General features: G+C 36.5%; 4 protein-coding genes across 4 annotated transcripts; 2 read left to right on the top strand and 2 right to left on the bottom strand.

The window, feature by feature from the left end:
• Positions 1-484: 484 nt before the first annotated feature.
• Positions 485-1913, bottom strand: CBG08080 (the record flags this gene model as incomplete). Its single annotated transcript, XM_002643169.1, has 7 exons — positions 485-648; positions 695-909; positions 962-1135; positions 1190-1519; positions 1576-1667; positions 1717-1791; positions 1836-1913. The coding sequence occupies 7 exons, from the start codon at positions 1911-1913 to the stop codon at positions 485-487; spliced, it is 1128 nt and encodes a 375-aa protein (XP_002643215.1).
• Positions 1914-4608: 2695 nt separating this feature from the next.
• Positions 4609-5916, top strand: CBG08079 (the record flags this gene model as incomplete). The annotated part of the gene is made up of 6 exons (XM_045238675.1): positions 4609-4710; positions 4757-4894; positions 4945-5013; positions 5059-5140; positions 5442-5560; positions 5605-5916. 6 exons carry the CDS (start codon positions 4609-4611, stop codon positions 5914-5916), a joined length of 822 nt encoding a protein of 273 aa, XP_045093655.1.
• A 1398-nt stretch (positions 5917-7314) lies between these two features.
• Positions 7315-14382, bottom strand: Cbr-dgk-1 (the record flags this gene model as incomplete). The annotated part of the gene is given in 17 exon segments (XM_002643167.1): positions 7315-7518; positions 8720-8818; positions 8871-8954; positions 8998-9144; positions 9192-9317; positions 9366-9695; positions 9697-9698; positions 11732-12145; positions 12194-12341; positions 12390-12733; positions 12787-12910; positions 13031-13149; positions 13373-13532; positions 13578-13709; positions 13755-13843; positions 13893-14075; positions 14226-14382. Coding segments are annotated over 17 exon segments (2862 nt in total).
• A 9585-nt stretch (positions 14383-23967) lies between these two features.
• CBG08077 lies at positions 23968-24848 on the top strand (the record flags this gene model as incomplete). Its single annotated transcript, XM_045238674.1, has 5 exons — positions 23968-23998; positions 24173-24297; positions 24458-24615; positions 24658-24787; positions 24837-24848. The coding sequence occupies 5 exons, from the start codon at positions 23968-23970 to the stop codon at positions 24846-24848; spliced, it is 456 nt and encodes a 151-aa protein (XP_045093654.1).
• Positions 24849-25774: the final 926 nt, after the last annotated feature.

The raw sequence follows: 25774 nt of genomic DNA, 5'->3' as shown, positions 1-25774 counted from the left end.
GTGTGTATGCGCGGCTGTGGTCGTATCTCGCAAAATGTGCGATGCAGAGGACGACGAGTCGGCGGAGAGGCCTCTTAATGCGAAATGAAAGAAATAGTGTGTGTGCAGAGAGATGAAAAAGAGAAAGAGCGAGACGAGGAAAAGTAGTGTGTTTGCGCGCATCTAAGATTTACCAACCAAACGGCAGACGAGAGACTGATGGAAACAAAAAAAAATGTATGTAGAAGCCGTTTGGTGCGCTGTTTTCTCTTTTTCGCTTAACAAAATCAACGATGAAAGAAAAAGAAATCTCGAGAAAGATGTAAAATGAGAGAGAGAGAGAAAGAGCGGAAGGCCGGTCACAAAATAATTCGCAAATTTAATTTATCGTCTTTATTTCACAAAAAAATATGACTTTCATTTTTTGATATTGTAATGCATTTTTGCAAAAAAAACCTAATGAATTGAACACTAAATAAAAAGAATTTTGAGTATAGTATACATATTAATGATAATCATGGAAAATCAGATTTCCCCATTGCGATAAAAGTTTCTCGACCATTCCACGAGCGTTTGGATCGGCAGACTCCATGAATGCAGTATGTCCTCCGTGATTTGTAATTATACCAACAACATGGTCGCTATTCATGATGTCTCCAGTGGGAATACCTGTAATCAACAAATTTGACTAGTTCGCGCTTTTTTAGCTACCTACATTGCACTGGGCTAAAATAATCGTCGACAGAGTTTAATGTGACGCATGGAATTTTTATTTTGTCAACTTTTGTAGCTAGAGTAGCCATTTTGTAATAAGCCTCATAACTTTCGAACCCGTACATTGGCGTAACAAATGATTTATCAAACCCTCTGACTGTTGTACTGCTGATAACTTCATCGAAATCAACCATATCTTTGAATAGTTCTCGGTACCTGAAAAAATAAGGAAAGAATACTCCATCATTGCCACTTTCAAAAAACTCACGGTCTCACAATGTCTACTAAATTTTTTGCAATGAATCTGTTGAAGATTAACTGTGGAATGAAACATTCAATCGAATCTGAAGCGACCATTGGGTCCCATGGAGAGGAAACGATCATGCCGCCATCAAGGTCTGCTTGTTCGCCAGACATAGCAAGATAATTCCACAGTATCATTCTTAATATTCAAAAAAATTGTTTCATCAACCGTTCCTTATTTTTTGAATCTCACCCTCCCATTGAAAAGCCACATCCTAGCTTTCTAGCTTCAGGGTATCTTTCATTCACCATTTTAGCGATATATGCAAAATCATGAGGAGTAGCTGCGTTGTATGTTCGAGTAGTTCTGAGTTTAACACCACCTAGCCCGCGAGGATTCACAACCAAACACTTCCATCCTTTGTCTCTAGCTTCTTTTACTGGATGAAGTACATAACTGCTGTCATGGGTGCTTCCGGTGATACCAGGCAAAAATATTACGATTGGTGTAGTATCATCGGAACCTTCAGGTATGAGCCAGTCGATTCCAGCGGCGCCTCCATCTTCAAACTCCACAATTTCTCTGAAAACTCATATCTTCAAACATCGAACATAATGATCTAACCCAAAACAACTTACCTTTGGAACGGTAGCTCTGGACAGTCGCGGAAGATTTGACGAACAATAGTTTGCGTCGTTCCAAATGGACACCACCAGCTGGGATGATATTTCTGTCAGGTTTAAAGACCATGTGTGCCCGGAAAATAAAAAAAAACGTACTTGCTGGAGTATTCTCAAATTGGTAGTTACTTTCTTTTCCAGTTTTGTGCCAGATTTGACAAAATGCTTGGGCACCTGCAACACTAACGTTTTCAAATAAATTTTTTCCAGGAACTAACTGCTGAAATATACCAAGAATAAAGCCACAAAAATATCGGAGTAATTATTCCCAACACCAAGATCAATGCAAACGCCATGTTACCCTGAAAATGAATAACTTACCAATATATTCCGAATGAATGAAAATGGAAATAAGATATTCACGAGTAATCTCCTGTATTGTTAAATTTAACATTAAAAAATGTTAATTTAGTACAAAGTAGCATCTAAATTAAAAAAAAGCTTAAAGCTCCCAAAAATTTTGTTGAAAGAGAAAGAAACAAGAATTAGTTATTTACTCAAAAAAAACCCAAACTGATTCTTGCATGCACTCACAAAAAAAGACACTCATCTACTTTACATTTTTCATCGAAATTGATGGTGCAACAAAATAGTCGGAGATAAGATAACGCACATAGAACGATCGCGTGAGACTAATTGCTTCACAGGTACACCAAATTACAAGAAAACAGTTCACGTGCGTAAATGGTAACAAGGCTTAATACCTTGAATCTCTTGTGATAAGCGTAATAGTCAAAGTCGAAACAAACTTTTTGACAGGTCATTAAACGTTTGATAAAGACGTTAAATAGGCAATGACAAGAAAAGATAACGTAGAATATGGGATGATTTTGAGGCGGAGGAAGAAACAATTTCCATTTTGCCCCAAACAAAGTTCGTGAGAGTTCGAGATATCAACTATAGCCCTTTTTTGCAAAGATAGTGAAATTTGAAAATGATAACAGCATAAACTTGAATGAACGAAACTTTCTAGAAATGCGATAAATAGAAAGTTATCTGTTTAATTTTGAAGTGTTAAAAAAAACCCAAAATTTTTCTCAGCTTTTCGAGTATTAAATGTAAGAATGTACAGTTTTCTGCAAATTTCCTATTCCTAATACTCGACATTGTCGCATTAGAAATAAAAACTTGGAAACAAGTTTTCAGTCTATTGTTGTATTGGAGAATCCAAGCAGGAATTGCTTCAATTTTGGAGCTTGTTTGAAAAAAGCACAGCAACGCTTTGCGTGGCCGCGGATTGCAAATGTTCGGCCACTGTCAGTTTTCGCACAGCGTTGCCTATGAGGTCATCTCTCACTAGAAAACGTTATGATTGCAAAACTGAAAACTGAGAAAGTTTGAAAAAAATGACATAATGTTCTTTAAAAATGGTAATAGCTTCAAAACTTTAAAAAGTATCAACCTCCGGGAAATTTTGATTTGAAAAAATTTACAGTATTTGCAACTGAAAAAGACCGTTTCGGTTTTTTTATTTTCTACGAGATCGTGCTAAAATGCTAAACTTTATATGTACAATATCAAGAATACAGCTTTCGGATTGCAAAGTTATTTAAGCTGGACAAAACTCTGACAAAGATAAGACAAGCTTCCAACACAGCCCTGATTTTGCAAGTATGCTTTCAATTTCTAAACAGGATCTGACTATATATAGGTTGTTATATAGATGTTGTTTGGGTCACTTCTGTACAAAACTTTTCAAAAACCAGTTGTTACGAGCCATCACTTGAGTTATCGGATGCATTTGAACCTGAACATATGTTTTTAAAGTTGGGAATTCATTGTAGACAGGATATTCAGCTCCGAGGTAGGTTTTTCATAAGTTTCATTTTGAAAACAACTTAAAAGAAATACAGAAAAATAGAATGCCAATGTTTGACGTTTAAAAACTTACTACGGATTGTGTCTAACAATATACGCGTCATAATGATAGCACCACCCAATTTCAATTTCATCTCGAAAGTTTACCAAAGAGCAATGTTATTAACAGTTTATTCCCAAAACCCAAAACTTGACGAAAACGTCTGAAAACATCACTCAAAAATTGACACATCAATTTTTGTGTAAACTGTCAGAATATATTGTTTCAAGACTATTTTAACGATGTATAACAAACAATTCTCAAATTTTCCCTCTCTTGAAAACTTTATATTTTTCATTTTCAAGTGTAGTGCTATCGTATGACGCGTTGCGCAGTGAGACTTTTGGATACTGTAGTCCTAATACATTGAACTGCTTCTTGATTTTAGGGACACATAAGTTGTTTGTGATGCTGAATTGAATGGAATTGTCCGTTTTTCTCTAAGTTTTTCAGTTTTTCTGAGAATCTCAAATGGGGTGGTGCTATCATCATGACGCGCCCTGTACTTGGAATTCTGTTTTGCGTTACCCTCAAAGTCGTTGTTTTTCTGCATTTTCTCTGTGATAATGAAACAAGTTACTAATTGATTCAGTGTTGTGGCCCTTTGAATTGTTCTAAATTTTTTGCATCAATACAGTTACACTTGAATGATGGTGGTTCACTATTTTTTTCTCACAATTTTTAACCAAAAATGAGTATTTGTTGCCAATGTAGAAATTTATGAAAGCATACAAATTTTGCCCAAGGTCACGTTCCACGGCGTGAGTGTTCTTGTCTCACTGCTTTTGTCGACATCTTTGCATGCGTGTCGTCCCAATTCATATAAATTGTCTAGATTCCATCTATCTCTCTCTTTCTCTTTCTTTTTCCTCTCCTTTCATTTCTCCCTCCTTCTGACTCAACTACCTTGAAAATAGGCCATCGATGTATTGTACCGTCTATCTTGATTGTCTTTTCTCTTTCATGCGTCCTTTTTCCTACTATCCCTTTGGGGACTTTGTAGACACCGTTACGTTTTTTACTGCTTTGGATGAGTTTTCGTTTTAAAAAATGTTTCTTCTTGTTTTAATTGTTTATATGGTTTATCTTTGTAATTCCTTCCAATTTTACAGGTAATATATTAATAAGTGAACATGGGAATAGTCAAAGCGGCGTTAACATTCGACGCTATTTTTGCAGCTATCTCCGGAATAGCGTTATACCTTTTTCCGTCAAAGTTTGGAGACCTGTGTTTTGTATGTTTGCCAACAGGTTTTATACAAAATTCGTCGATATTTTCAGCAAAAAGAGACCGATGGAGTTCATTGGCATCTGATCAGATGTGTTGGAGGTCAGGTTTTTGCCTCATGCCTGGTTTCATTCAAATTTCGAGGATCCAGCACGACAAGCCAATCTGTTTGTCATTTCATCAGAATGATCGTGAGTTATATCCATTCGTGATAACGAAATTTTGAACACATTTATTTCAGCCGTCAATCCTCATTCTGATGCTTGTTTTCCAAATCCAATCAGTCACGCCCACGTTGATTGAAAGCACGGTTCGTAACGGATGTGGAAGAAAACGATAAAAGCAGTGTTTTCAGACACTCAAATTCTTCAAATACCTCATGATTTCAACGATTGCTCTTCATGTTACATTGCTCTCAATCGCTGGATGGAAAACAGGTATAAACCAAAAAAAGTTCTCCAGCTAGGTGGAGTAATTGTATGCCCAAAGCGATATATTGTTTCTTTTCTGAAATACAAACGGCTAGAATAAATGAATCAATAGCTTCCAACATCTTCTCATTGTGGTCAAAATTTCGTTACTAGACGAAATGAAAAAAACAATCTCTGAATTGTGTCATAAACAATTGAAGTTTTTTTTTAATTTCTGGTCATTATTTTTAAAATCTCAGGTCTAGCTGTTTTCAACAAAAATGGAATTATTGGAGAACTTTTGAGCAGTACTGTGCAATTTATTCAGGCACCAAACTGATTGCTGCAAACAAATTTGGAAATTTTCTTTATCAACTTGATGCTCTCGCTTCGATTTGCATCGGAACGTGCTGGATGACTTTCCCGAAGTGGCTGCTTCATCGACAGGTAGTTTTTGTCACACTTAGAAACAGATTGTCCAATTATTTAAGGTTCTTGTCGAACTGGACGAATCCCATGAGTTTCTTGGGAGAGTGATGGGTGCTAACTTTATTGCTTCCTACATTGTATCAACTCATGCGCTGCATTGGGAGACAAACGAAGACAGATATGCTGCTGTGGATGGACGTGTCATCTGCTGCCTTTCAATTCTTGGAGCACAAATCTGGTCACAAACTTACAAGCACTGGTCTGGAAACCATTGGGTTGGCATCAGTCTCTTCTCCACATGGACCGTTATCTCCTTGATCTACAGGTCTTGTTTGACGTTCGCCAAAAATCATGTGCAAAAGAAAAGTGAATAAATGCATAGTAGATTTCCAATGTTTTCGTCCCCATGATTCGTGTAAGAAGCATTTTAACTATTCTTTTTTTCCCAGATAAATACATTCATACAAATCGTTTCACAAATAAATAAGACACAAAATACAGATGTTACACTTAAACATGCGAACAAATATGATTGTCTGAAAAATATCTATATTATCCGTGATATGGATAATGCAATGTTGACAACGGGATCTAATGAATCATGGGAGAAATTTTCAGTAAAAATTTAGTGACGTCTGCAATGTAACCTCGCGAATCTCATGAGAACACTGCGACTTTCGGCGATAAATTCTTGTTCAGGTGACGCAAGAGGAGCTGCTTCGTCGCATCTTGATCTACTACTTCCAGAGTTGCTGGAGCGTCTGAAACCATGTAGCATCTATGATTATACTTTTTTTTAATAATTTCAGAACTTTCCTTTATTGAAAGTTGATCATTATCATCTACGGAAACACTTTTTCCTAGTTCTAACAACTTTAGAAACCCTCTTTTCCAAAAAAGGCATTGTTCGATGCAGCAAAATTTCACTGTTCAATTAGAAGATGTCCATTTTGCATCTTCTGCAAATTCACAATATTGATGAAACCATTATCAAAAAAAAAGCCGTGAACACTCTAATTGATTTGCACCCTACTTGAAGTGTACGTCCAAATGTGATGCTCCTTCAATAATGTTCCCACTAATTGCAGGTGATTTTTTCAATTTTTTTTCTTTCTACATATTATACAATCAGGCAAAATTTTGAGTTCGTCTTTTTCCTATAGTTTATAAACCCAATTGATGAAACATTTCACAAAAATTCTTAGACGAATGGAGAAGTAAAAGTTGTTCAAATGGTTGTGTTAATGCAATTTTTCCTCAGTTGGACACAAATGAGAACATACCTATTTGTTGAGTTTTTGTGCTGTGGTTCTTTCCTGTGAGTCGAATTATGGTTGTGGTGTGGCTTGTAGAGCATTTGAGCCTGAATCATCATTATGATGAAGAAAATACGTTAGTTTGGTTAGTATTTTCTCATACACAAATTTTTTTTACCCTTCCGTGACGCTAAATTCAACAAGCACAAATTGCACACAATCACAACTCAACCGAAACATTTTTAATTTAAAAAATTTACTATTAGTTTCAGATTGTCAAAAGCTGAACTCAAGGAACATACCAAATAAAAAAGACATTGAAATTACGACAAAGCCAAGCCAAGTACTAAAAGTTTGAGAAAAGGGGAGTGGGGGGGGGGGGGGGGTGAGACCATAAAAATATAAACATTTATGAACGCATTATTTAAAATGATTTTTAGATATTGTGTCGTGAAAAAGTAAAAGGCAATGAGTTGAATATAAGGACATAAAGGGGGATGGGGGAGGGGTAAAGATTCAAAGAAAAGCATCGCCTTCCTCATCTGAATCTGCGGCAGTGTTATCTGGAGTCGTTTTCCCGTGATGCGGATCGCCGAGTGTCGATGGCACACCGAGCGGCCCCGATAGCGGGTCGGATGTCTCCGGGTGCGGCTGTGTAAGGCAAATTGTGGTAGCGGTGCCACCTCGACGTGATTTTTTGGCTTTTTTCAACATTTGCGCCTGCAAATTAGACTCAATTGATACTGCACTGAAGCGAAGCATAAATAATGTTTGTGAAAGAAACGGGAATGAAAAGGGGATAAATTCGATACTTGCGTCAATTCCTCATATATTTTTAAACAGAAAAGTGGAAAACTTATATACCATTCCGGTTATTCTCATTATATTACAGACTTATATTGTGGAAATGTGTGAGAATGTGACATATGCAGCGCAAATTAAAAGTTTGGAAGATCACGGGTTCACATCAATAAAATTGAAAATAAAACAATATCAGCACGCCATTGGGACAGGAGCGACAGCAAAAATATTAAATTTTAACTCAAAGAACATATTCCCAACCTAATTTTCTACAACATTTTCCCCCTGTTCGAAACCGAAATCCGCGTCATGTGGTTGTTATGTTCAACTAAAAATGGTAACATTATATAGAAAAATCAAGAAACACGTATCGGGTTGAATTTTAAATTAACCTATTCAAGCGTAGTAAAGCTAAAAAAGTATATTCCATTTTAAGAAAGTTGACTACTTTTCCCGATCATTTAGTTGTTATTTCTGAAAGTTTGAAATACGATATCGTACTTTTTGGCTTATTGTCTAGTTGTTGTTATTATCTATAACTTTTTTTTTCAGAAATTAGAAATGATATGTAAACCGTAACTATTTTACCAGGAAAATATATTTTGGCATTTATTGAGGATTTTATTGCCTTTTTCAGCGACTTTTCTGTTTTTTTGGGATACACTAAACTATTTGATAGACAGACGTCCTTATCGTTGGTTTTGATCACATTTCTCTCATGTTCCGTAAAATTTATCAAAAAAGTCAACTGAGAAATCATTCATCATAATGCCAAATACATTTTGTCAGTCAAAAGTTTTTCATTTTCTCACAGAAACTCAGATAAATTACGTCAAAGCTAACCTTTCTATTACAGGCATTTTGGTTAGTATAGTTTTGCGGTTTATTGAATGCCTTTTGAAAAGAAACTAATGATAAACCTGTTAGGAGTTACTGTTCGCGTTGAAGTCACACAACTTTTTTGTGCTGAATAAATTATGAATTTCAATTATATTTATGTCCCAAGAAACATCAAACACATTTTATAACGTTATCATGCAAAAATTTGCCCTTCTTGACTATTATCATCGTGCTTTTTTCGAGCGACCTTTTCAATCAACCTTCTGTAAGACAAACATACTTTCAATGCTGATTTCAGAATGGTTATAGTGCCTGGTGGTTGAATGTGTGGTTCTCCGTCTACTTGTACTGGCCATTCTTCGTGTGTTGTGATGCGAATCTGCATTTTTCGAAGTAATTATTATTGAACATTTTATGAACAAAGAACTTACACTTCCTCCTTGCGCTATCCGAATGCCAGCAGCAAGTTTGGACTGAATAAGGCCTAAGCGAGATACATCGGAAATACCAACAACCTAAACAAAAACATTCACGGCTGAACAAAAATTAAAAAATCACTTCTAGCAGCCCATCATAATGAGTTGGCTTTGAAAAGTTGCCTTCTTCTTTTGATGTTCCCCATGGATTGGCTCCACTTCCCCAACTGAGCAAATTGAGTACTACGATTCCCTCAATATTTGGAAGCTCAATAGTGCGACCGTCCACCTGAAAATAAGCACAATTACATTTCAAGAGAAAGCTTATTGGCATACCTCTAATTCTATACGTTTCCAAAGATCCTTGCATGTCCTCTCGAAGAACATTTTTTGGAGACCAATTTTCGCATATTGGGTCTTGTTGAATAGACGTGATTGGAACTTTTCTGGGTTAGCATCACGCTGAAATGAACCAACAATTTTAGGAAGTTAAAAACAATTAAAGAAAACCTTATTATGGAATTTCAAACAAACATCAGCATCGATTCCGATTCCAAAGTAGTTGTTCATGATAATCATGGATGTTTGATCTTCCGGATTGTTCATTGTTTGCTCACTCATCTCTGTTTGTGTTCCAGAAGACGTTGGTTGATTCCGTTCTTCCTCATGGAACACCACCGCCCATCTGTCGAGTTTCACAGTGTCTGCCTCGATGACATCTTTCAAAATGTCCATGGGGTTCTCTTCACCCGTATATCCACCGCCCCAACGAAGTACTCGCGCCAAATCATTTCCTGTTCCAAGCGGGACAATTCCACATGGCGGTGAAAAGCAAGCCGCGTCCTAAAAGTGACTGGAATGTTTGTGAAGAAGACAAGAGTTCATCATTCCTCTTATTTCTTCAAAATTCTACACTACATATCAGTTATATTGTTAACGGAGTTTTGAATATTAAAGGAGGTTTTCAAAAGGTATAGGGTCATGTTTTGGGAAATCTCCAAACTGCCCCCAATTTCAAAAATTTCAGACTTTCCGTGAATCAAAATTTCATGATTTTTAAACAACTTATTGTTCAGTGAATCATAATTGTATTTCTTAGAATTTCAGAAATCATGAAGATCGATAGTTTGGTGATTTAGAAACCCGAAACTAAATTTTAAAGTGATCCAGTTATTTTTTCAGTTACGGCAAAGAACTGCAATTAACTAATGCAGAGCACACGAAGACAAATAGGTTGTTTCCCCATCTCTTCAGAAAAATTGTGATTTGAAAAAATGGTATTAATGATAAAAAGGTACCGAAAAAGAAAGAACTGGTTTTTAAAAGGGATGCATCGAAGGAAACAAGAGAAAAAAGAGACTGCAGCACTTTGCGAATAGCTTGGAATATTCCCAACCATGACCCTGACATCTTCCAAAAACCCCCCTTAGCTTTCAAAACCCACGTTTATTATTTAAATCCTCTTTTATTTTTCAAAACCACTTCTATACTGCTCCACATAAATATACGTTTAGAGCGAATTCCAAATGAGAATGAGCAATATTTTTATTTTCATTTTTTCAATTTTTTGACTTTTGCGGTTCCACATAAATATACGTTCACCCCCATTTTCCCATGTTTCAGCACCATACTCTTGAATTTTAAACTTTTTGTATTCCCTTCGACTGTTCAAACGATGTGACGTAAAAAACCACTAACTGATTTCGAAAAAGGTCAAATTACAGCCAAAAATGCCTAAAACTTTTCAGACTGTCAGATTGCTCAGAATTTAGGAAGATCCTCGGACGTGGTCAATCGATTTTACAAGAATTCGTTAAATTACGGTACAAAGAACTTTTCCGGACGTCATTCTCTCCTTACAGTCCGAGAAAAACGTCAAATCCTATGAAAAGCGCTCAATGTTGTGACCAGTTGTTCCAAAATCAATGAGACAGTTTGACGCGTCATCCAGAAAAACAAGTTCATCAATTATCAAAAGATGAAAGAAGCACTTATGCTGACATCAATCCATCCCCAAATGTTCAGCACAGTTTCAAATTTTCTTTTGTGACGAGAAAAATATCAACTGTGATGGTCCAGACGGCTACAACTTTTATTGGCGTGATTTGAGAAAAGATAAACATTGATTTTCGAGACGCAGTGTCAGAGGAGGTAAATGCGAGCAAACTCCAGACGTTTTAGGGGATGGATTAATGTCAGCATAAGTGCTTCTTTCATATTTTGATAATTGATGAACTTGCTTTTCTGGATGACACGTCAAACTGTCTCATTCGATACAGTAAGCTTCAAACGACTCTTGATTTTGGAACAACTGGTCACAACATTGAGCGCTTTTCATAGGATTTGACGTTTTTCTCGGACTGTAAGGAGAGAATGACTTCCGGAAAAGTTCATTGTAACGTAACTTAACGAATTTTTGACAAATCGATTGACCACGTCCGAGGATCTTCCTAAATTCTGAGCAATCTGACAGTCTGAAAAATTTTGGGCATTTTTGGCTGTAATTTGACCTTTTTCGAAATCAGTTAGTGGTTTTTTACGTCACATCGTTTGAACAGTCGAAGGGAATACAAAAAGTTTAAAATTCAAGAGTATGGTGCTGAAACATGGGAAAATGGGGGTTATGTGGAACCGCAAAAGTCAAAAAAATGAAAAATGAAAATAAAAATATTGCTCATTCTCATTTGGATTTTGCTTTGGGTCCCAAAAGTCTTTCATATCGTACTCTTTTTAACCTCCGGTCGATATTTTTTAGAAACTGCAAATTTGGGGTTTTCGCCATTTTTCATGGGTGAACGTATATTTATGTGGAGCAGTATATTCTATAAACGCCCGTTAAATCATAAAGAGCCGAAACTTCAACGAATTTCTCCAACTTGCCTGTTTAGCAATGTCCAAACATTGCAGGACCCAACCAATAGTTCCATCTCCACCGCACGCGAGAATTTTGTATTTGGGAATGTTGCGGAACACATAAAGTCCAACAAGAGGACCACCATTCAACACATCAAACACTTGGAATGGATTTAACAACTTTCTGAACGATTGGATTAGCTCGGTTCCTTGACAACCTCCGGATTTCACATTGACCAACACCAAGAGTGGTTCGACATCTTTAGGAATCATCTGTGGCTGCACGTTGGGCAAACACAGGACGATCAACTTTTTATCCTCGTAAATAGCCGATTGAAGTTTCTGAACAGCTGCAGTGGCTGCCTTTGGAGTGTTGAACGTAATAATTAAACTCCCGTATTCGAAATAGATCGGTCCAATCGCGGTGAATGGTTTTTCTGCGAAATAAATATAAATTTTGTGATATTTCACAATTTGACGGTTACCTTTAGCGCCTAATAACTTCAATAAAATTCTTTCATATTGTCGCTGTGCGAGGGAAACCGGTAGGTTTCCAACAAAAACGGCATGATCATGTGGGTCTTCCTTTTCTTGAACGTAGAATCGGACCACATGATAACGACGGAGGGAATCCTAAAATCATTGAGTTTATGTCTTGCCACACTTTGGAAGTTAATTTACCTTTCTCAAATTTCGAACTAATTGAAGAACATTTTCCTGAGGATTGCAGGTTCTCTCAGCTACTCCTCGGTCAAGAGAAACTTCAATGAGGTTGTATCTATTCCAGTATGCCCCATCAAGCCCAAAATGATAAAGGGCTTCGGTAATAAGATCTTGTACAATTGTATCTTTGCTAACTGAGATTCCACAGAATGTCACCGGAACCTTGCGCAACCATCCACCATATACTTTTACTTCATCTTTGTCCGGATCATCGTAATATCTTATAAATATTTGGGCTCGCTTCCCTTCCGGACGCTTCACATTTCTCAAAGGTACTGGGTCCTCGAGTATTTCCTCTTCTACTGCAAATGAATCATTCTCGTTGCAGTGACTCTCTTGTTTCTTCTAATCTTACCCTCGCCAACCACTTGTGTAATATAATATCTTTCTGGGGTGTCGTTGATGTGGAACCGCCGTAGAGCAGCATCGCGAACTTGTTGCACGGATACATGCTTAGCCACAACGATATTGCGCGAAATCTGAACTTCACGGCGTGACAAGGCAGATAAGAACGAATATTTGTTGTTTAAAAATATTTTCCATGAACAAGAAAAAATCACCAAATGAACAACTATCCCGGTTTTGCTCAAGAGTCTTACCTGCAGTCGATATGAGTTGTTCCCGTCAAAAACTCTAATTATCTCAAAATCGTCCCGTTCTTTGACGTCCTCACCAGAAGTCGAGACGTCATCCACTTGAATTTTGGATGGCGACGATACTGAATACATTCATATAGATATTATATGAGGAACTGAAAGAGTAGGGATGGGATAGTGGATTGATGGGAAAGTAAAAAAACAGAGATATGAAAAAGGACAGGAGGAAAAACAAAATACTCTTTTAAGAAGAGGGAAACTAAACTATCCCACTCCAGTCGGCTGTGGAAGTTAAATTTTTTTTTTTTTAAGAGAACCGACAGACAGGATAGTAAAAAATCTGACCCTTACGAGACTGGGGCTGATCATGCGATGAAATGTTCAATAGTTGCTCCATTGGTAGCTCCGTTCGAGGAATTGTCAAACACATGGGCGGAAGCATAATTTTTCGAAGTACTCCAAAATCACATTCTTTGTCCATTTGTCGATAGCAAACCGCATGAGCCTGGAATCTTGCCAAATTTTTCGTATTTTGGTTTTTTGCGCTTACGGTCTGACCGCACCATTCGCATCTCATTCCAGCAAGGCACTCGGTCGAAAAACACGTTTTTCGGCAAACCACACATTTTGACTCTTTCGGCAAGTTACCTTCTCTCATATGATGATATTGTACTGTGTTCGCCTGAGAATGCCGAATATATAATTGATAAGTGGTCTCATGACATACACTTTCCATATTTGCTACATATGTGGCTGCTTCTTTACAATCAGATACCGCAAGATCCGAGCAATCGACATGAACATAATACTCGCACACTTAAAGTAATGTGTTCTTTTACTTTTTTTAATAAATACATTTTCATACCTTCACACTCCACTGACATCGCCTCGTCGGTTCGTTTCCGACATACACAGCAATACCTTCTCTTAATCAAACATGGTGCGGACCATGTATGTGCTACTGGATTCTTGATTAGTTGCAACGCAACACTGCTACAGTAGGACACCACCGTTCGAAGACATTTTTCATGACATATGAAGTTGCACACTAAAAACGCAAATGTATTCCGGCTACACAACCAACACTAATTTTTAAAAATAATATTGATTGAGTAGAAGTGCTGACGAGTTCAAACACTTATAAGATAATTAACTATGCTATCGGTGGATATATGTTGAATAATACTTAACAACTCACTCTCGCAACTGTAACCAGTTGTCAGCATGCCCCATATCTTATCACAACAGTGATGACAATAAGTTGGCTTCCCAAAAGTCTTCTTCACAAAATAGTGACCATGATTGGGTCGCATGTCCACCAAGTTAGCATCGACATTATGCCCCTCAGCTGCCATCTGCAATCGAACAACTTTTTCATGCCATTAGTAAGACATTATGCACGCATTTCCCCTTTTTTTGACATGCAAACTGCAAAACAGCAAAGCGCGATTGTGCGCCGCCAAAATTTGTTTGAAGAATTTTGTTTTAAAAAACCGGGTTTCAGTGAAATTTTATAAAAATTCCGTCATGTTATTGTTTTCCTTAGGAATGTGTGTTAGTTTTAAACATTCATTTTAAGTTCAAAAATGGCGAGTTTCAAAAAAAAATGAAAAAGCATACACAGATTGTCTATTTCGCTTTAAAAAAAGAAATTGGAATTTTTCGAAAAATGCTAAACTGTTTATCAAAATAAAGACTCCAACTGTCATTCAATTTTGACAAATAACGTATTGTAGCGGATCGTTGAATCTTTCAAAAAGCGGTTTAGAAATTTTAGAAATATAACTTGAAGTATAAACCTGTAATCAGTGCTCGGAGGGATGAAGATGTACAGAAAAGAGTGTAATTTTCACTAAAATTGCCCTTCAATGCGATATAACCAGTTAATTTTCCGTATGCTCATTTGCATCTGGCATCAAGATAACTTACAGCAGAATCGTGGTGTTTCTTCTTGTCAAAACGCTTTTAAGTTAGCATGAGTACATTTTATTCGCACCCAAACAGGAATAATTCCGATAAAGAAAATTCAGTTTGAGCAGGCTATCTGCAATTAGATGTAAGACTGAAATGTGAGCATTACAAGTATTCGATTCGGATAAGGAAAACACAAAAAAGTTTTGAATAGTTCAGAACGAGCAGTGAGATACAACGGTCAAGTTTTTGATGCGAGCCTAATTCTATTTTCTGACACTCTCCCAACAACTCCCAAGTTCGGGGAATTGTCCGCATGCAAATTACCATAATTTTATACATTTTCAGAGAGAAAAAGGATCGAAAAAGAGCGGCAATATGAATAGGAAATGAGAAAATGTTGAGAGCGTGTAGATATTTGAGAGGATGATGGGAACTCGAATGGAAAATTGAATTTTTTCATTTGGCGTAAGTTAAGCATTTATTTGTCATTCGTCGAACGATTTGACTCAATTTAGAATGATTATCGTAGATGAAAAACTATGACCATAGAAATGAAACAGAATAGTATAATAATAAAGATAAGCATGAAGTATTTATGCCGTCCAAGAAAATGGGCTACGGTATCTTTTTACTTTCAATGAGTCGGAAAGTCTTGAATGAAGGCGCTTTCAGAAAATGTATCCGACGGAGAAAAAGTACCTTTTGTGAGAAAAATTATAAATTCAAGCTAGTGTGGAGGGTATTTATTTTGAGGAAGAAAAAATCAGTACATTTTCATCATGAAACTTTCGCGTTTGTTTGAAATGCCGCATGAGTTCCTGGAATTTTCTTTCATACCTTTATAATTGGATGAAAAATTCAAACTTGTAATTGAACTCTGAGAAATCAGCAGCGTTTTTAACTTGTAAATTTGTGTAAAAAATCTTCTCAAAAATGGAAAAGAAAGAACTGAATAGACTGGAAATTGGAAGAACCTAGAAAAATTGAAACCAAAAAAGGATCAGAACTGGAAAATGGCCGAGATGAGGAATAAGATGAAAAACTTAAACTGTGAAAAAAAAATCTCTCGCCAATGTGTGGGACTTTGGTCTTAGTGAAGAAAAAGAGCAAAAGTAAAGCTCCTCGCGCATTTTGGCTAATCATTCAGAAGTCAGAAACTGCTAATTTCTTTCGTGCTAAATGAAAATGTTTCAGCTTGCTTTTTTGCCTGTGAATGTGCGTCACCAAAAAGCTGGCCCATTTCAATAAACACTTGTAGAGGATTGGAAGCTCTTTGCACTTTTCTTTTTTCTGCTCCAATGAATTTTTAATTTCGTGTACTGCGCAAAAAATACAGAGAAAAGTTTCAGAGTAACAATGTTATAAGGAAAAAAGTGAGGGGGAGAAGAAGAAGTCTTTTAAGGGCTCTTAGTTCCAGCTCAGCACAATTCTTCCTCAATGTTTAAGTGCTTCTTGTCCCTATCAAAACTATAGGTACGTGTACGATGAGAATTAGAGAACAACTTATAAAAAAAAACTTCTGTGGTAGTGTGGTGGCAAAGAGGGGCGAAGAGGCAACATCACACAAGCGTAAACAACAAAATGACAACGAAATACGCCTTCAGCGGCAGTAGCCGCGGCACAGCAGTACTGAACCATGGAGCACGATGTCAGCTCTCAGCCAGTGCTCCGTGGCCGCACCCTTCTTTCTCTTCTTTTTCTTTTCTCCTTCGTTTTCCTTCTTTTTTCCTTTTCATCTTCTTCTTCTTTTTCCATTTTTTTTCCTTTTATCTTCTTCTTTTTTTTTCTTCGGCTCCGTCTTTGCCTTTTTCTTCGTCTTCGACTTTTTTCGTTCCCAGTTTTCTGTGCTGGTATCCAGTTCTTTCCCCACTCCCTATTTCATCCTAAACGCTAGAGAAAACGGAGACAAAAAGTCACATAGAAGGAAGAGAAAAAGAAGGAGACGGGAAGAAGAGAGAATAAGCGAGAGAGAGAGGGAGAGAGAGAGAGAGAGAGAGAGAGAGAAAGTGGATGGCAGGGAGCAACCGGAGGAAGCAATCTAACATCTCCGTCTATAGCGTGTTATTTTATCTGCATTGGACGAGCTGACTGGGACGGCTGATGTGATGTCTCGCTGGACTCGAGGAGACGGAGTCCAATGCCGGCCACCCCCCCCCCCTTTCACCATGTTGTTGCCTATATCTGTGCTTGAAGCATCAAGTGAAATGTGCGCAAAAGACTACGAAAAATTGAGTGGAGGCATGGAAAAGGGAGAGAGAGAGAAGGAAGTGGAAAATATCTTTGATGCAAGTCTTCGCCTAACGGGGCACATAGGAAACGGGAAAAAACCGGGAGAAGAAAACTCAACGAATAGAAATAAGAAATTTTTCCCACGTCCCTCTTTCTAGTCCTCCTCTCCATCCTTCTCCCTCTCTCTCCCTCTCTCTCTCTCTCTCTCTCTCTCTCTTCTATTTCCCTGGTCATTCTTCAGAATCGAATAGAAGAGTTGGTAGAGGAACCGGGACTAAGAAAAAGAAAATTGTGAAAGGACTAGTTAGTCGATTCTCAGTCACAACGAATTTGGTGGAAAATACGCTTTCTTTTCGCAGTTTTCCAAGTGATATATAGGATACTGAAAACGGGTTGGAGGGATGTTTACTTTTTTTGAGCTGGGGTGAGAACGTTAACAACCACAACCGCGACTAGCTTGATTAATGCGAAATAGAATCAGCTTGCTTCTGAGCCGTCAAAAAGAGCTTAAATGTGAATTTCTCAAGCAAATGGAAATGGTAATGGGATGACGAAAAAACGCATAGAAGCATGATGAATTTAAAACGAATAATTGAAGATAATCAAAAAATTAACAGAAAGGGAGTATATGAGAAACGAGTACCACTTATGACTGGGATCATTAAATAAGAACTTATGCTTAACTGGTTGAAATTTGGAAATTACTAATAAAAAAATGAACAAAGCAATAAAAATCCCAATAGGAAGTTGAAAAACGACGGCATCGATCGAAAACTGACTTCATGATTTATTGTTAGAACTTATTGGATATTCTCATAAACAAGTGGTCGTCTAGATTTTAGAATTTTAATGGGCGTGTTCTTCCTTTTTTGGAGATACATGGGATGGAAGTTTCATGTCTTAGTTGGATGCTGGCAAGAGTGCAGGTTTGATCAGAGTTTTCGAATTTGTTTCAGGCAATTTTATACAATTAATTTATACTTCAAAAATTTCGAAAGTGCAACGATATCCACTTCCGTGAACCTATTTTTTTCAAGTTTTTGACCTGCACTATTATTAATTATCCTACAAGTTTGTTTGTAGTTTTTTTATTATACTCAGCAGTGCACCAGAAGGATCTTTCAAAAATTGAACTCACAGGACGGCATTTAAGCATTGCTCCGGCAAAACAGTGAATAACTGAGAGAACAGCGAATATATGACCAACCAAGTATGCGAGTGTCTCCGAAACTGAATGAAAAAAAAATAATAAAATAGAAATCGCAAAAACGAAAAAAGTCCCGAAAAAAACTCTTATGTTTCTACGAAACCGTCTCTCAGGGTGACGGATTCCGAACAAAACATGTGGCATCATTCTCAAAGTTTTCAGAATAGGAGAAATTAAGGGAACATTGAATATTTGGATGCAAATGAGAAAACTGACTATTTCAAATTCGAAGTGCAAAACAATGGACTCACGTAAAACTTAACTCAACGCAGCATCTATCGTCGTTCTCTTCAAATGAAAACAGCATTTAATGGAAAAAATACGTATCTCCAAAAGCGTAGCCAAAGAAAGTTTGAAAAAAATTATAGGCTTTCAAAGATAGCTGAATAAAGTCGTTACAAAGCACTCTTATTTTTTTGAATGAAAATGAGGATCGCCGAGAGTACAACATCGAGTTTTTTTTATTATCGTGTGTGGTTTTCTGTTATTAGAAGAAATGAACTGTTTGCTCCTGTCGTCATGAATGCCAATTGTTGATGATTGTACGGAGGAAATTGTAGTACTTGATTCTCATACAATTTTTTCAACTTGGAATTCGAGACTAAAGGCAACAAGAATTACTTCAGATATTTTCCAAAATATTAGTAAAATGTATTAGGTTGTTCAATAAATAGTGGTCACTTTCACTTCGCTCTACCGTTGCTTATCCAATTTTGGGTTTTTTTTTCAATTCTGTTTTTATATTTATAGACGTCACACATTGCATGTTTAATAGAAATTTAAAAATTCCGAATGGACTGTCTAACGGCCGAGGATTTTCTCGATAACGGACACATACTGAAAAGTGTTTCTTTGATCATATGTTTCCAAGGTCTCTCGAACAACGACCATTAGCGAGCAGAGTGCAAAATGTTAGACGTAGACCTCATCTCTCGAACCACGATTGAAATTTGGTTCAAAAGATTCGGATAAGAAAATTATGATCTGGATCATAAACCAATACCCAAAAGGCCTAGCCTTAATAAAAATGAAAATATTTTAATGATACTGGAGGAAAAGCTCTGTGCTACTTTGCGTGCATTATCTTTGCAGCCCACCATCCTAATAGCACCGTAACAGATCATGTTCCTCAAACGGGAAGAGCTCGGAGAGTCGATCAAATCGTTCCCCACATTTTGACCAATTTTTAGAAAAAAGGTCCGATGAGACCTGTCCGTTTCTCTCCTCTCCAGGAAACCGACAACGGACTGGGTCAACAAAACAATCATTGGAGATGATGAACGGGTACTGTATGTTAACAATGCCAGTAAGCACCTATGGTTCTCTGCAAAGGAAACGGTGGAATCGGTCTCAAAAGGCAACCTTCAAGAAAAAATCAGATTCTTCCGATTCGGTTAGACAGTGCTGAAGTAAAATACCGCAAGCTGCTTCCGGATTCCTATGTCATCAACTTTGGCTTTACGGCTTTCAAATAGAAAGTGGTATTTATGCACATCGCTCTCACCTCTAGAGAGGCTCAGTGTTGAAATTTTTGCATGACAACGAAAAACCACACAAATATTCGAAGAGCCGTTACAAACTCTATCTTCTAGGAATCGAAGTTTTGCATTGTTCATCGTACACCGCCAACCTGGCACTAGCTAATTACAACCATATCCGATTTCTCCAGAATCGTCTTGCTGGTGAGAAAGTCCATGATCGGAAGGATGTCAAGAAATTTTTGGAACACTGTTTTGCCTCTAAGTCGCCAGAGTTCTACGCGAACGGAATTGCCCAACTTCCGTTGCGCTGGCAAGAAGTTATGAACTCCAATGGCGAAATAATTTCTCAATGATTCTTGTTTTCCTTGAAGGAAAAACTACTTGAAGAAAAGTGACCACTATTTATTGAACAACCTAATATAACGTGATTTATAATATCTTAATTACAAACTCCTCACATTTTGTTTTAGTGTTTTATGAAGAATTGTGCGTGTTTAATGAAGAACTGGAAAATGTTTACGGTAGTATTTCGAAAAATTCAACATGTATACATCACTTCTGGCTCACATCTTTATTTAATTACAAGATTTAAAACTGTTATCATTTGCCGGATTGAAATAAAATTATGATGAGATCCCAATATTGTAAATGAATGCCCGTCAATATTTTTTCTTAAGTTTAGTTTTTTTGTCTAATTCGGTCAACGAAACGCAGTTTCGTCCCACGATGGGAAACAAAGTCAGACTTATATCACGTAAAAATTTTCATGAGATCATTTCAAATCTGAAAATACATTATTTTTAAACATTTACAAATCAGTTTTGATTTTGACACAAATTTGTCGTCCGAAGAGTTCAATGTTTCAATAAATTATACTGTAAAGTACAATTCAGCATTTTTCAAAACTTGTAATCAGATACATTACTGTGACATTTTTTGATTCTTTATTGTGATTCTCTGGCAATTTATCTTTATCTCCCATTATGATTTTATCTTATTTCCCATTTTTACTTTTTTCCGGAAATCAAATCGGCTAGCTCTATGTTTTCATCCCAATTCAACACTAAACCAATGTATATATTTTTTAAAGTTCCACACGTTGGAACTCCATTTTCAAACAACTTTAGATTCTTTAATCACTGCGGGTGAAGTCCGCTGATAATATTCAAAAAAAGGTTGATAATGTTCAAAAAAATATTTTGGAATATGTAATTTTTACGAAAATATTATCGTGGAAAAATCCCTAAAATTCGGATTTTGATTTACAGAAAAGTGTTCCAATAAACACTTTGACGAAGTTCATCAAGGTTCCCTTCTTTCTAATCAGTATATAAAATTTCATCAACGAACCTTATAACTATCAAAATAGAAGGAGGCGTGTTGAACTCAAACGATGAATAGTCATAGAATGAGCACCAAATTCAAATTCGAATAACAATGAGAAGAAATAACATGCCCAAGAAAAATATGTATTGCCTCAAAAAATGTCGACAAACAATCAAGGGGTGGAATGGGAGACCGACGAAAATTGAAAATATCTAGACGCTCTCTTTTCATCACCGCAGTATTCACTCCCGATTCAATTTCCTGTGGCGTTTTTACTACAGTTACAGTAAGACTGAATTATTAATACATTTCGCCTTCCGATACTAAAATAAGCGAAGGCGAAATTTTTTGTTTTCAGTCTTACCAAATGGGTGAACATTTTTGAAATATTGACAACGAGTGAACCGAAATTCTGAATTTTTTTAATTTTTATTCCAGAATAGCTTTGTTCTATCAGTGCTCCAAAGGTCTGTTTCATCTATACTACAAACAACGGTGATCAATTTCTGCATTGACCGAATTTTTTTCAGAACTGTTTGCGTCCTAAAACTTTAAAAAATTCAATTTTTGTTTTCTACCTGAAATGCCAACAGTCAGGAGCAATTTATTACGTTTTATTCTGGAAAAATTGCATCACAATCTTTATTATCTTGAGTTGGTGAACGCAAGTGGAAATGGATTATCTTCGAACTGGTTCTCACGAAAACATGATTCCAAAATGAAATACTGAAAAAATTACTCTTTTTAAGTTTTTATCCGATTTCGTATAACATTTTCGCATGTGTAAGTGCCATGTTAATGCATCATGTTGGTGTCCAAATATAAAACTGTCTCATATAAAAAATACCAGTTCTACTCAACAGACAGTAATAAGCCATTGCAGTCAACGAATTTCTGACGGATACACTATCATATTCAGAATTGATGAAACATTTCAAAATCCCATGCAAAACAGAGTATGCATTAACCAAGGAAGCATCCCGAAGTGTCTCATTGATTGAGCCAATCATTGAATATCACTTATAAAAGCTGAAGAAGTTATTGAATGCTCACTTCTAATATACTGTAATAAAAAAGTTTCAAGTTTGAGTTAATTTTTCTTGGCTCCTATGCAAGATATAAAAACAGACAACTAAATACAAAACACAAAAAAGACAAGTTGGAAATACTTGACTGAACAATTTATCCTCTGACAAGTAACGAGATAAATTGACTCTGAGTTGAAAGTTAGGAAGATTTATTAAAGGTTTTAAGATAACTGTGCACAAATTCATATAATGTGTCACAGAAACTTTTGATATGCTTTTGTAGTTTTTTTTCTGTGTTTCACTTATCCCCAGTATAGATGGGTGCGCTAAAACAGAAGAATAGATAGAACAGCCAGTTTGCCACAATGGGCGGTACCAACGCACCTGAGCGGAGGGGATGCAAAAGAATAAATGCGTGGTGGGTATTTTCTGTACGTGAGAAAAATACCCAAACTGGAAATCCTAGTTCTATCAACTTGAAATGTTCCTTTTTGTTTTGCTCACGTTTGAATGCTTTTTTTTTCAAATCAGTCTGATTACGAAAAAATTTTTCTCAAATTATCTGAATGATTCATTTGTTACAGTTTCGTCTATGAGATTATACATTTTTCTATGGCTGACATCATTAATGTCGTATGTATTCTGCCAAGTGATTATCGCTAAAAATACTCAAGGCAAGTGCTGCACTTTTTTTTTCACGATAACTGAAACCGTGTTCGCATGTTCTTTTTTCAAAAAGCCTCATATTAGCAGATACTAGAAGTGAAGTTTCAACAATATAAAACGGATTCACAAACTATAATAAACAATTTCTATATCAAAGTATTATGCCAAAAATGTCCCTTGTTTTTAGAATTTCACAAGAAAAAACCTGTTTCCCTTTTAACACTTGATTATTTTTCCAAATTTTTAACAGAAGTATAGGTTGGAAAACTGTGAGCAACCTAGGTTTCAAAAACCTGTAGACTTGGTGTAGGTGACGCTCTGATGGACATAAATGATGATACTGATATTATGATGTCATCAGTTTAGTCTACCTCAACGGTCAAATTCATATTATTTGTTGGATTTTTAAAACTAAACTTTTATTTTTTTTTTGAGTACGAAGACTTCATCTCTTTTTTTCTGCAACTATTTCTTTTCTTCCGCGTTCCCTATTTCCTCGATTTCCATCTGTGCGACTTCCATCATATTTCAACTGTAGTAGTACCCACCTCGTTATAATTATGCCGGGGGGTAATTATGTCCTGAATAGTAGGAAGACAGATAGGTAGGTAGGTGTATGCAAAGAGAAAGAGAATGTCGCATGCTGGTACTTCGACTGTAGCGGTAATTATATAGAAAACTACCCAGAGAGTGTGTGTGTGTGTGTATATATTTGCTTGGTCTCATCGTAAAGAGAACGGAGGAGACTGAATAGGTATTTTGAATTGTACTTGCCAACGAATAAGCATTGCAAGGTCACTGACAGAGACGCGTGGTTTTTGGTATATGGAAGTTATTGAATTTGAAGAGAATTATTAGTCTTGCATTAGTTCAAAGTTTTTCATAGGTCAGTATCAGCCAAATTTTTGAACATTATACTCTGAATGGGTCACATCTCAAAAGTGAAATTGAATGAAACCCGTAATAACGATCAATAGATCGATAAAAGGCACTAATGCTGATAACTGAGAGGCCGTATTCATGCACATATTCAATGGAAAATATCTCTTTTTCGGAAACACTATTTCGAACTTTCAGATCTATCCATTCATGCCAGCTGTGATGAAAACAATCCAAAATTGTAATTCTTATTTTTCATGAATTTTCTGGATACAAAAAAAGTTATTTTGTTTGTAATTGAACAATAACATCAGAAAGGCAAAAAAAAACCAAGGGCAAGGCGAATGCAGATTTTATAGTATCATTCAGAAGAAAAAAAAACAGCTTAGACAATTATTCGAATAATTCGTTTCAGTCACACCTCGTTGCGGATCCCAACTCATTTCGATCGAGCTGAATTTTGATCCTACACAACTTCCTGGCGGCAAATTTACTGACTGGATCATTGTTGGAGTTTCTGGCAAGTTTTTTCCGCTTCAGGTATACAGTTGAACATCGTTTTCAGGAAGACCTGAATGCCGTCTTCGTGGCAATGGTGAAACCAAATACATTATCGAAATAGCAGTTTTCAATGATCCGTGCCTCACGCAAATTGTATGAGTGTTCATCCAATTAAAAATTTAATCATCAGACATTTTAGCCAGCACAAAATGTTTTTCAAAATCGCATTCGAATTGGTAAAAATCCAGTGGTCATCCTAGAAAAAGATCAATCAATTACTGTAAAATGTGTTTATGGGCTACCTACAATTGAGACAATGACGCTCCCTGTCATAAATTCTAACTTCAATGTGGACAAGTAAATGTTTTTCTACAACCTCTTCATTTCATTAGTTTTCAGTTTTGCGTTTTCGAATCATTCCGAACAGTTTTCAACTAATTCTCCGTCAGAAGCTAATTTCAATATCAACGAATCAAGTAATAGACATCAGTTGCTAGAAAATAGGGAATCATTGGATGCTTACAAAAAGGTAGCGACTAAATATTATTTTTGAATTTTAATCGAATATGTTTATTCAGAGTCGAAAATAACTGATCAGTTGTCACCTACTCAACAAATCAACCCTGAGCAGTTTTCAACTGTTATGTTTGGAAGCAATCAAGTCCCAACTAATGAATGGATCGGTCGAAACACGCTTGCACCAAACTCCGAAGATAGAAATCGTGACAGAGATATTACCCAAACTGGTTTTGAAAATACACCAGAAACAAACTCCAATCAAAACGGTTTTGATTTATTCCTACCCCTGCTTAATTATCTTTTTCAAGGAATGTTTCATTTCAGGACTCACAGCCAATGAAAAAATTAAAAAACGGTCATTCTCTACAATTTTCATCGCCGCTGTTGTCTTGATCGTGTTTTTATTTTTGGCTTTATTAGCTTTCTCCCTAATATGTCTTCGTAGAAAATTGGCAAATCGAAATCAAAGTCTTTTGATGGATAGAATTTCAGGTTGACGAAAATGACTATTCAGGGTTTAAAGCAATTTTTTCCAGATAGAACATGGCGCGCTAATACTTCAAACGACGAATATGGGAGCACGTAAGTTAATATGAAGCTTACGAGAAATTGCGATGCTGAAAATATAACAGCTTAGGATATATCTGTTTTTTCTTATTTTTCAAAGCCATTTCAGGCCGCCAACTTTATCCGGAAGACCTGGTGTAAGTGACCAAAAATCACCATACTCTATGGCTGCAATAGGAAAGGAATTTCTTCGGTGCGTAAAGTTTTCATTATATCAGTATCTTAATGAGGTTTAATAGTGTCTATACCCAAACGGAGATCTTCCTCTTTTTTTCTTGTAGTGAGATATGCCCACCGTCTTCGTCTCTAATAATTTCCATTTTTGGACAGCCATTTTCTATCCGATCTTAAATTAGCTGAAATCGAGCGACAATTAGTGGAAGTGAACAACGGAAATGCATCCTTTCAAACTATCATTAAACCCCGGCTT

Source organism: Caenorhabditis briggsae, assembly GCF_000004555.2.
Source record: "Caenorhabditis briggsae complete genome, chrX, whole genome shotgun sequence".
Classification (NCBI taxonomy): domain Eukaryota; kingdom Metazoa; phylum Nematoda; class Chromadorea; order Rhabditida; family Rhabditidae; genus Caenorhabditis; species Caenorhabditis briggsae.
The sequence above is the reverse complement of the archived record's forward strand: the minus strand, read 5'-3'. Positions and strand labels throughout refer to the sequence as shown.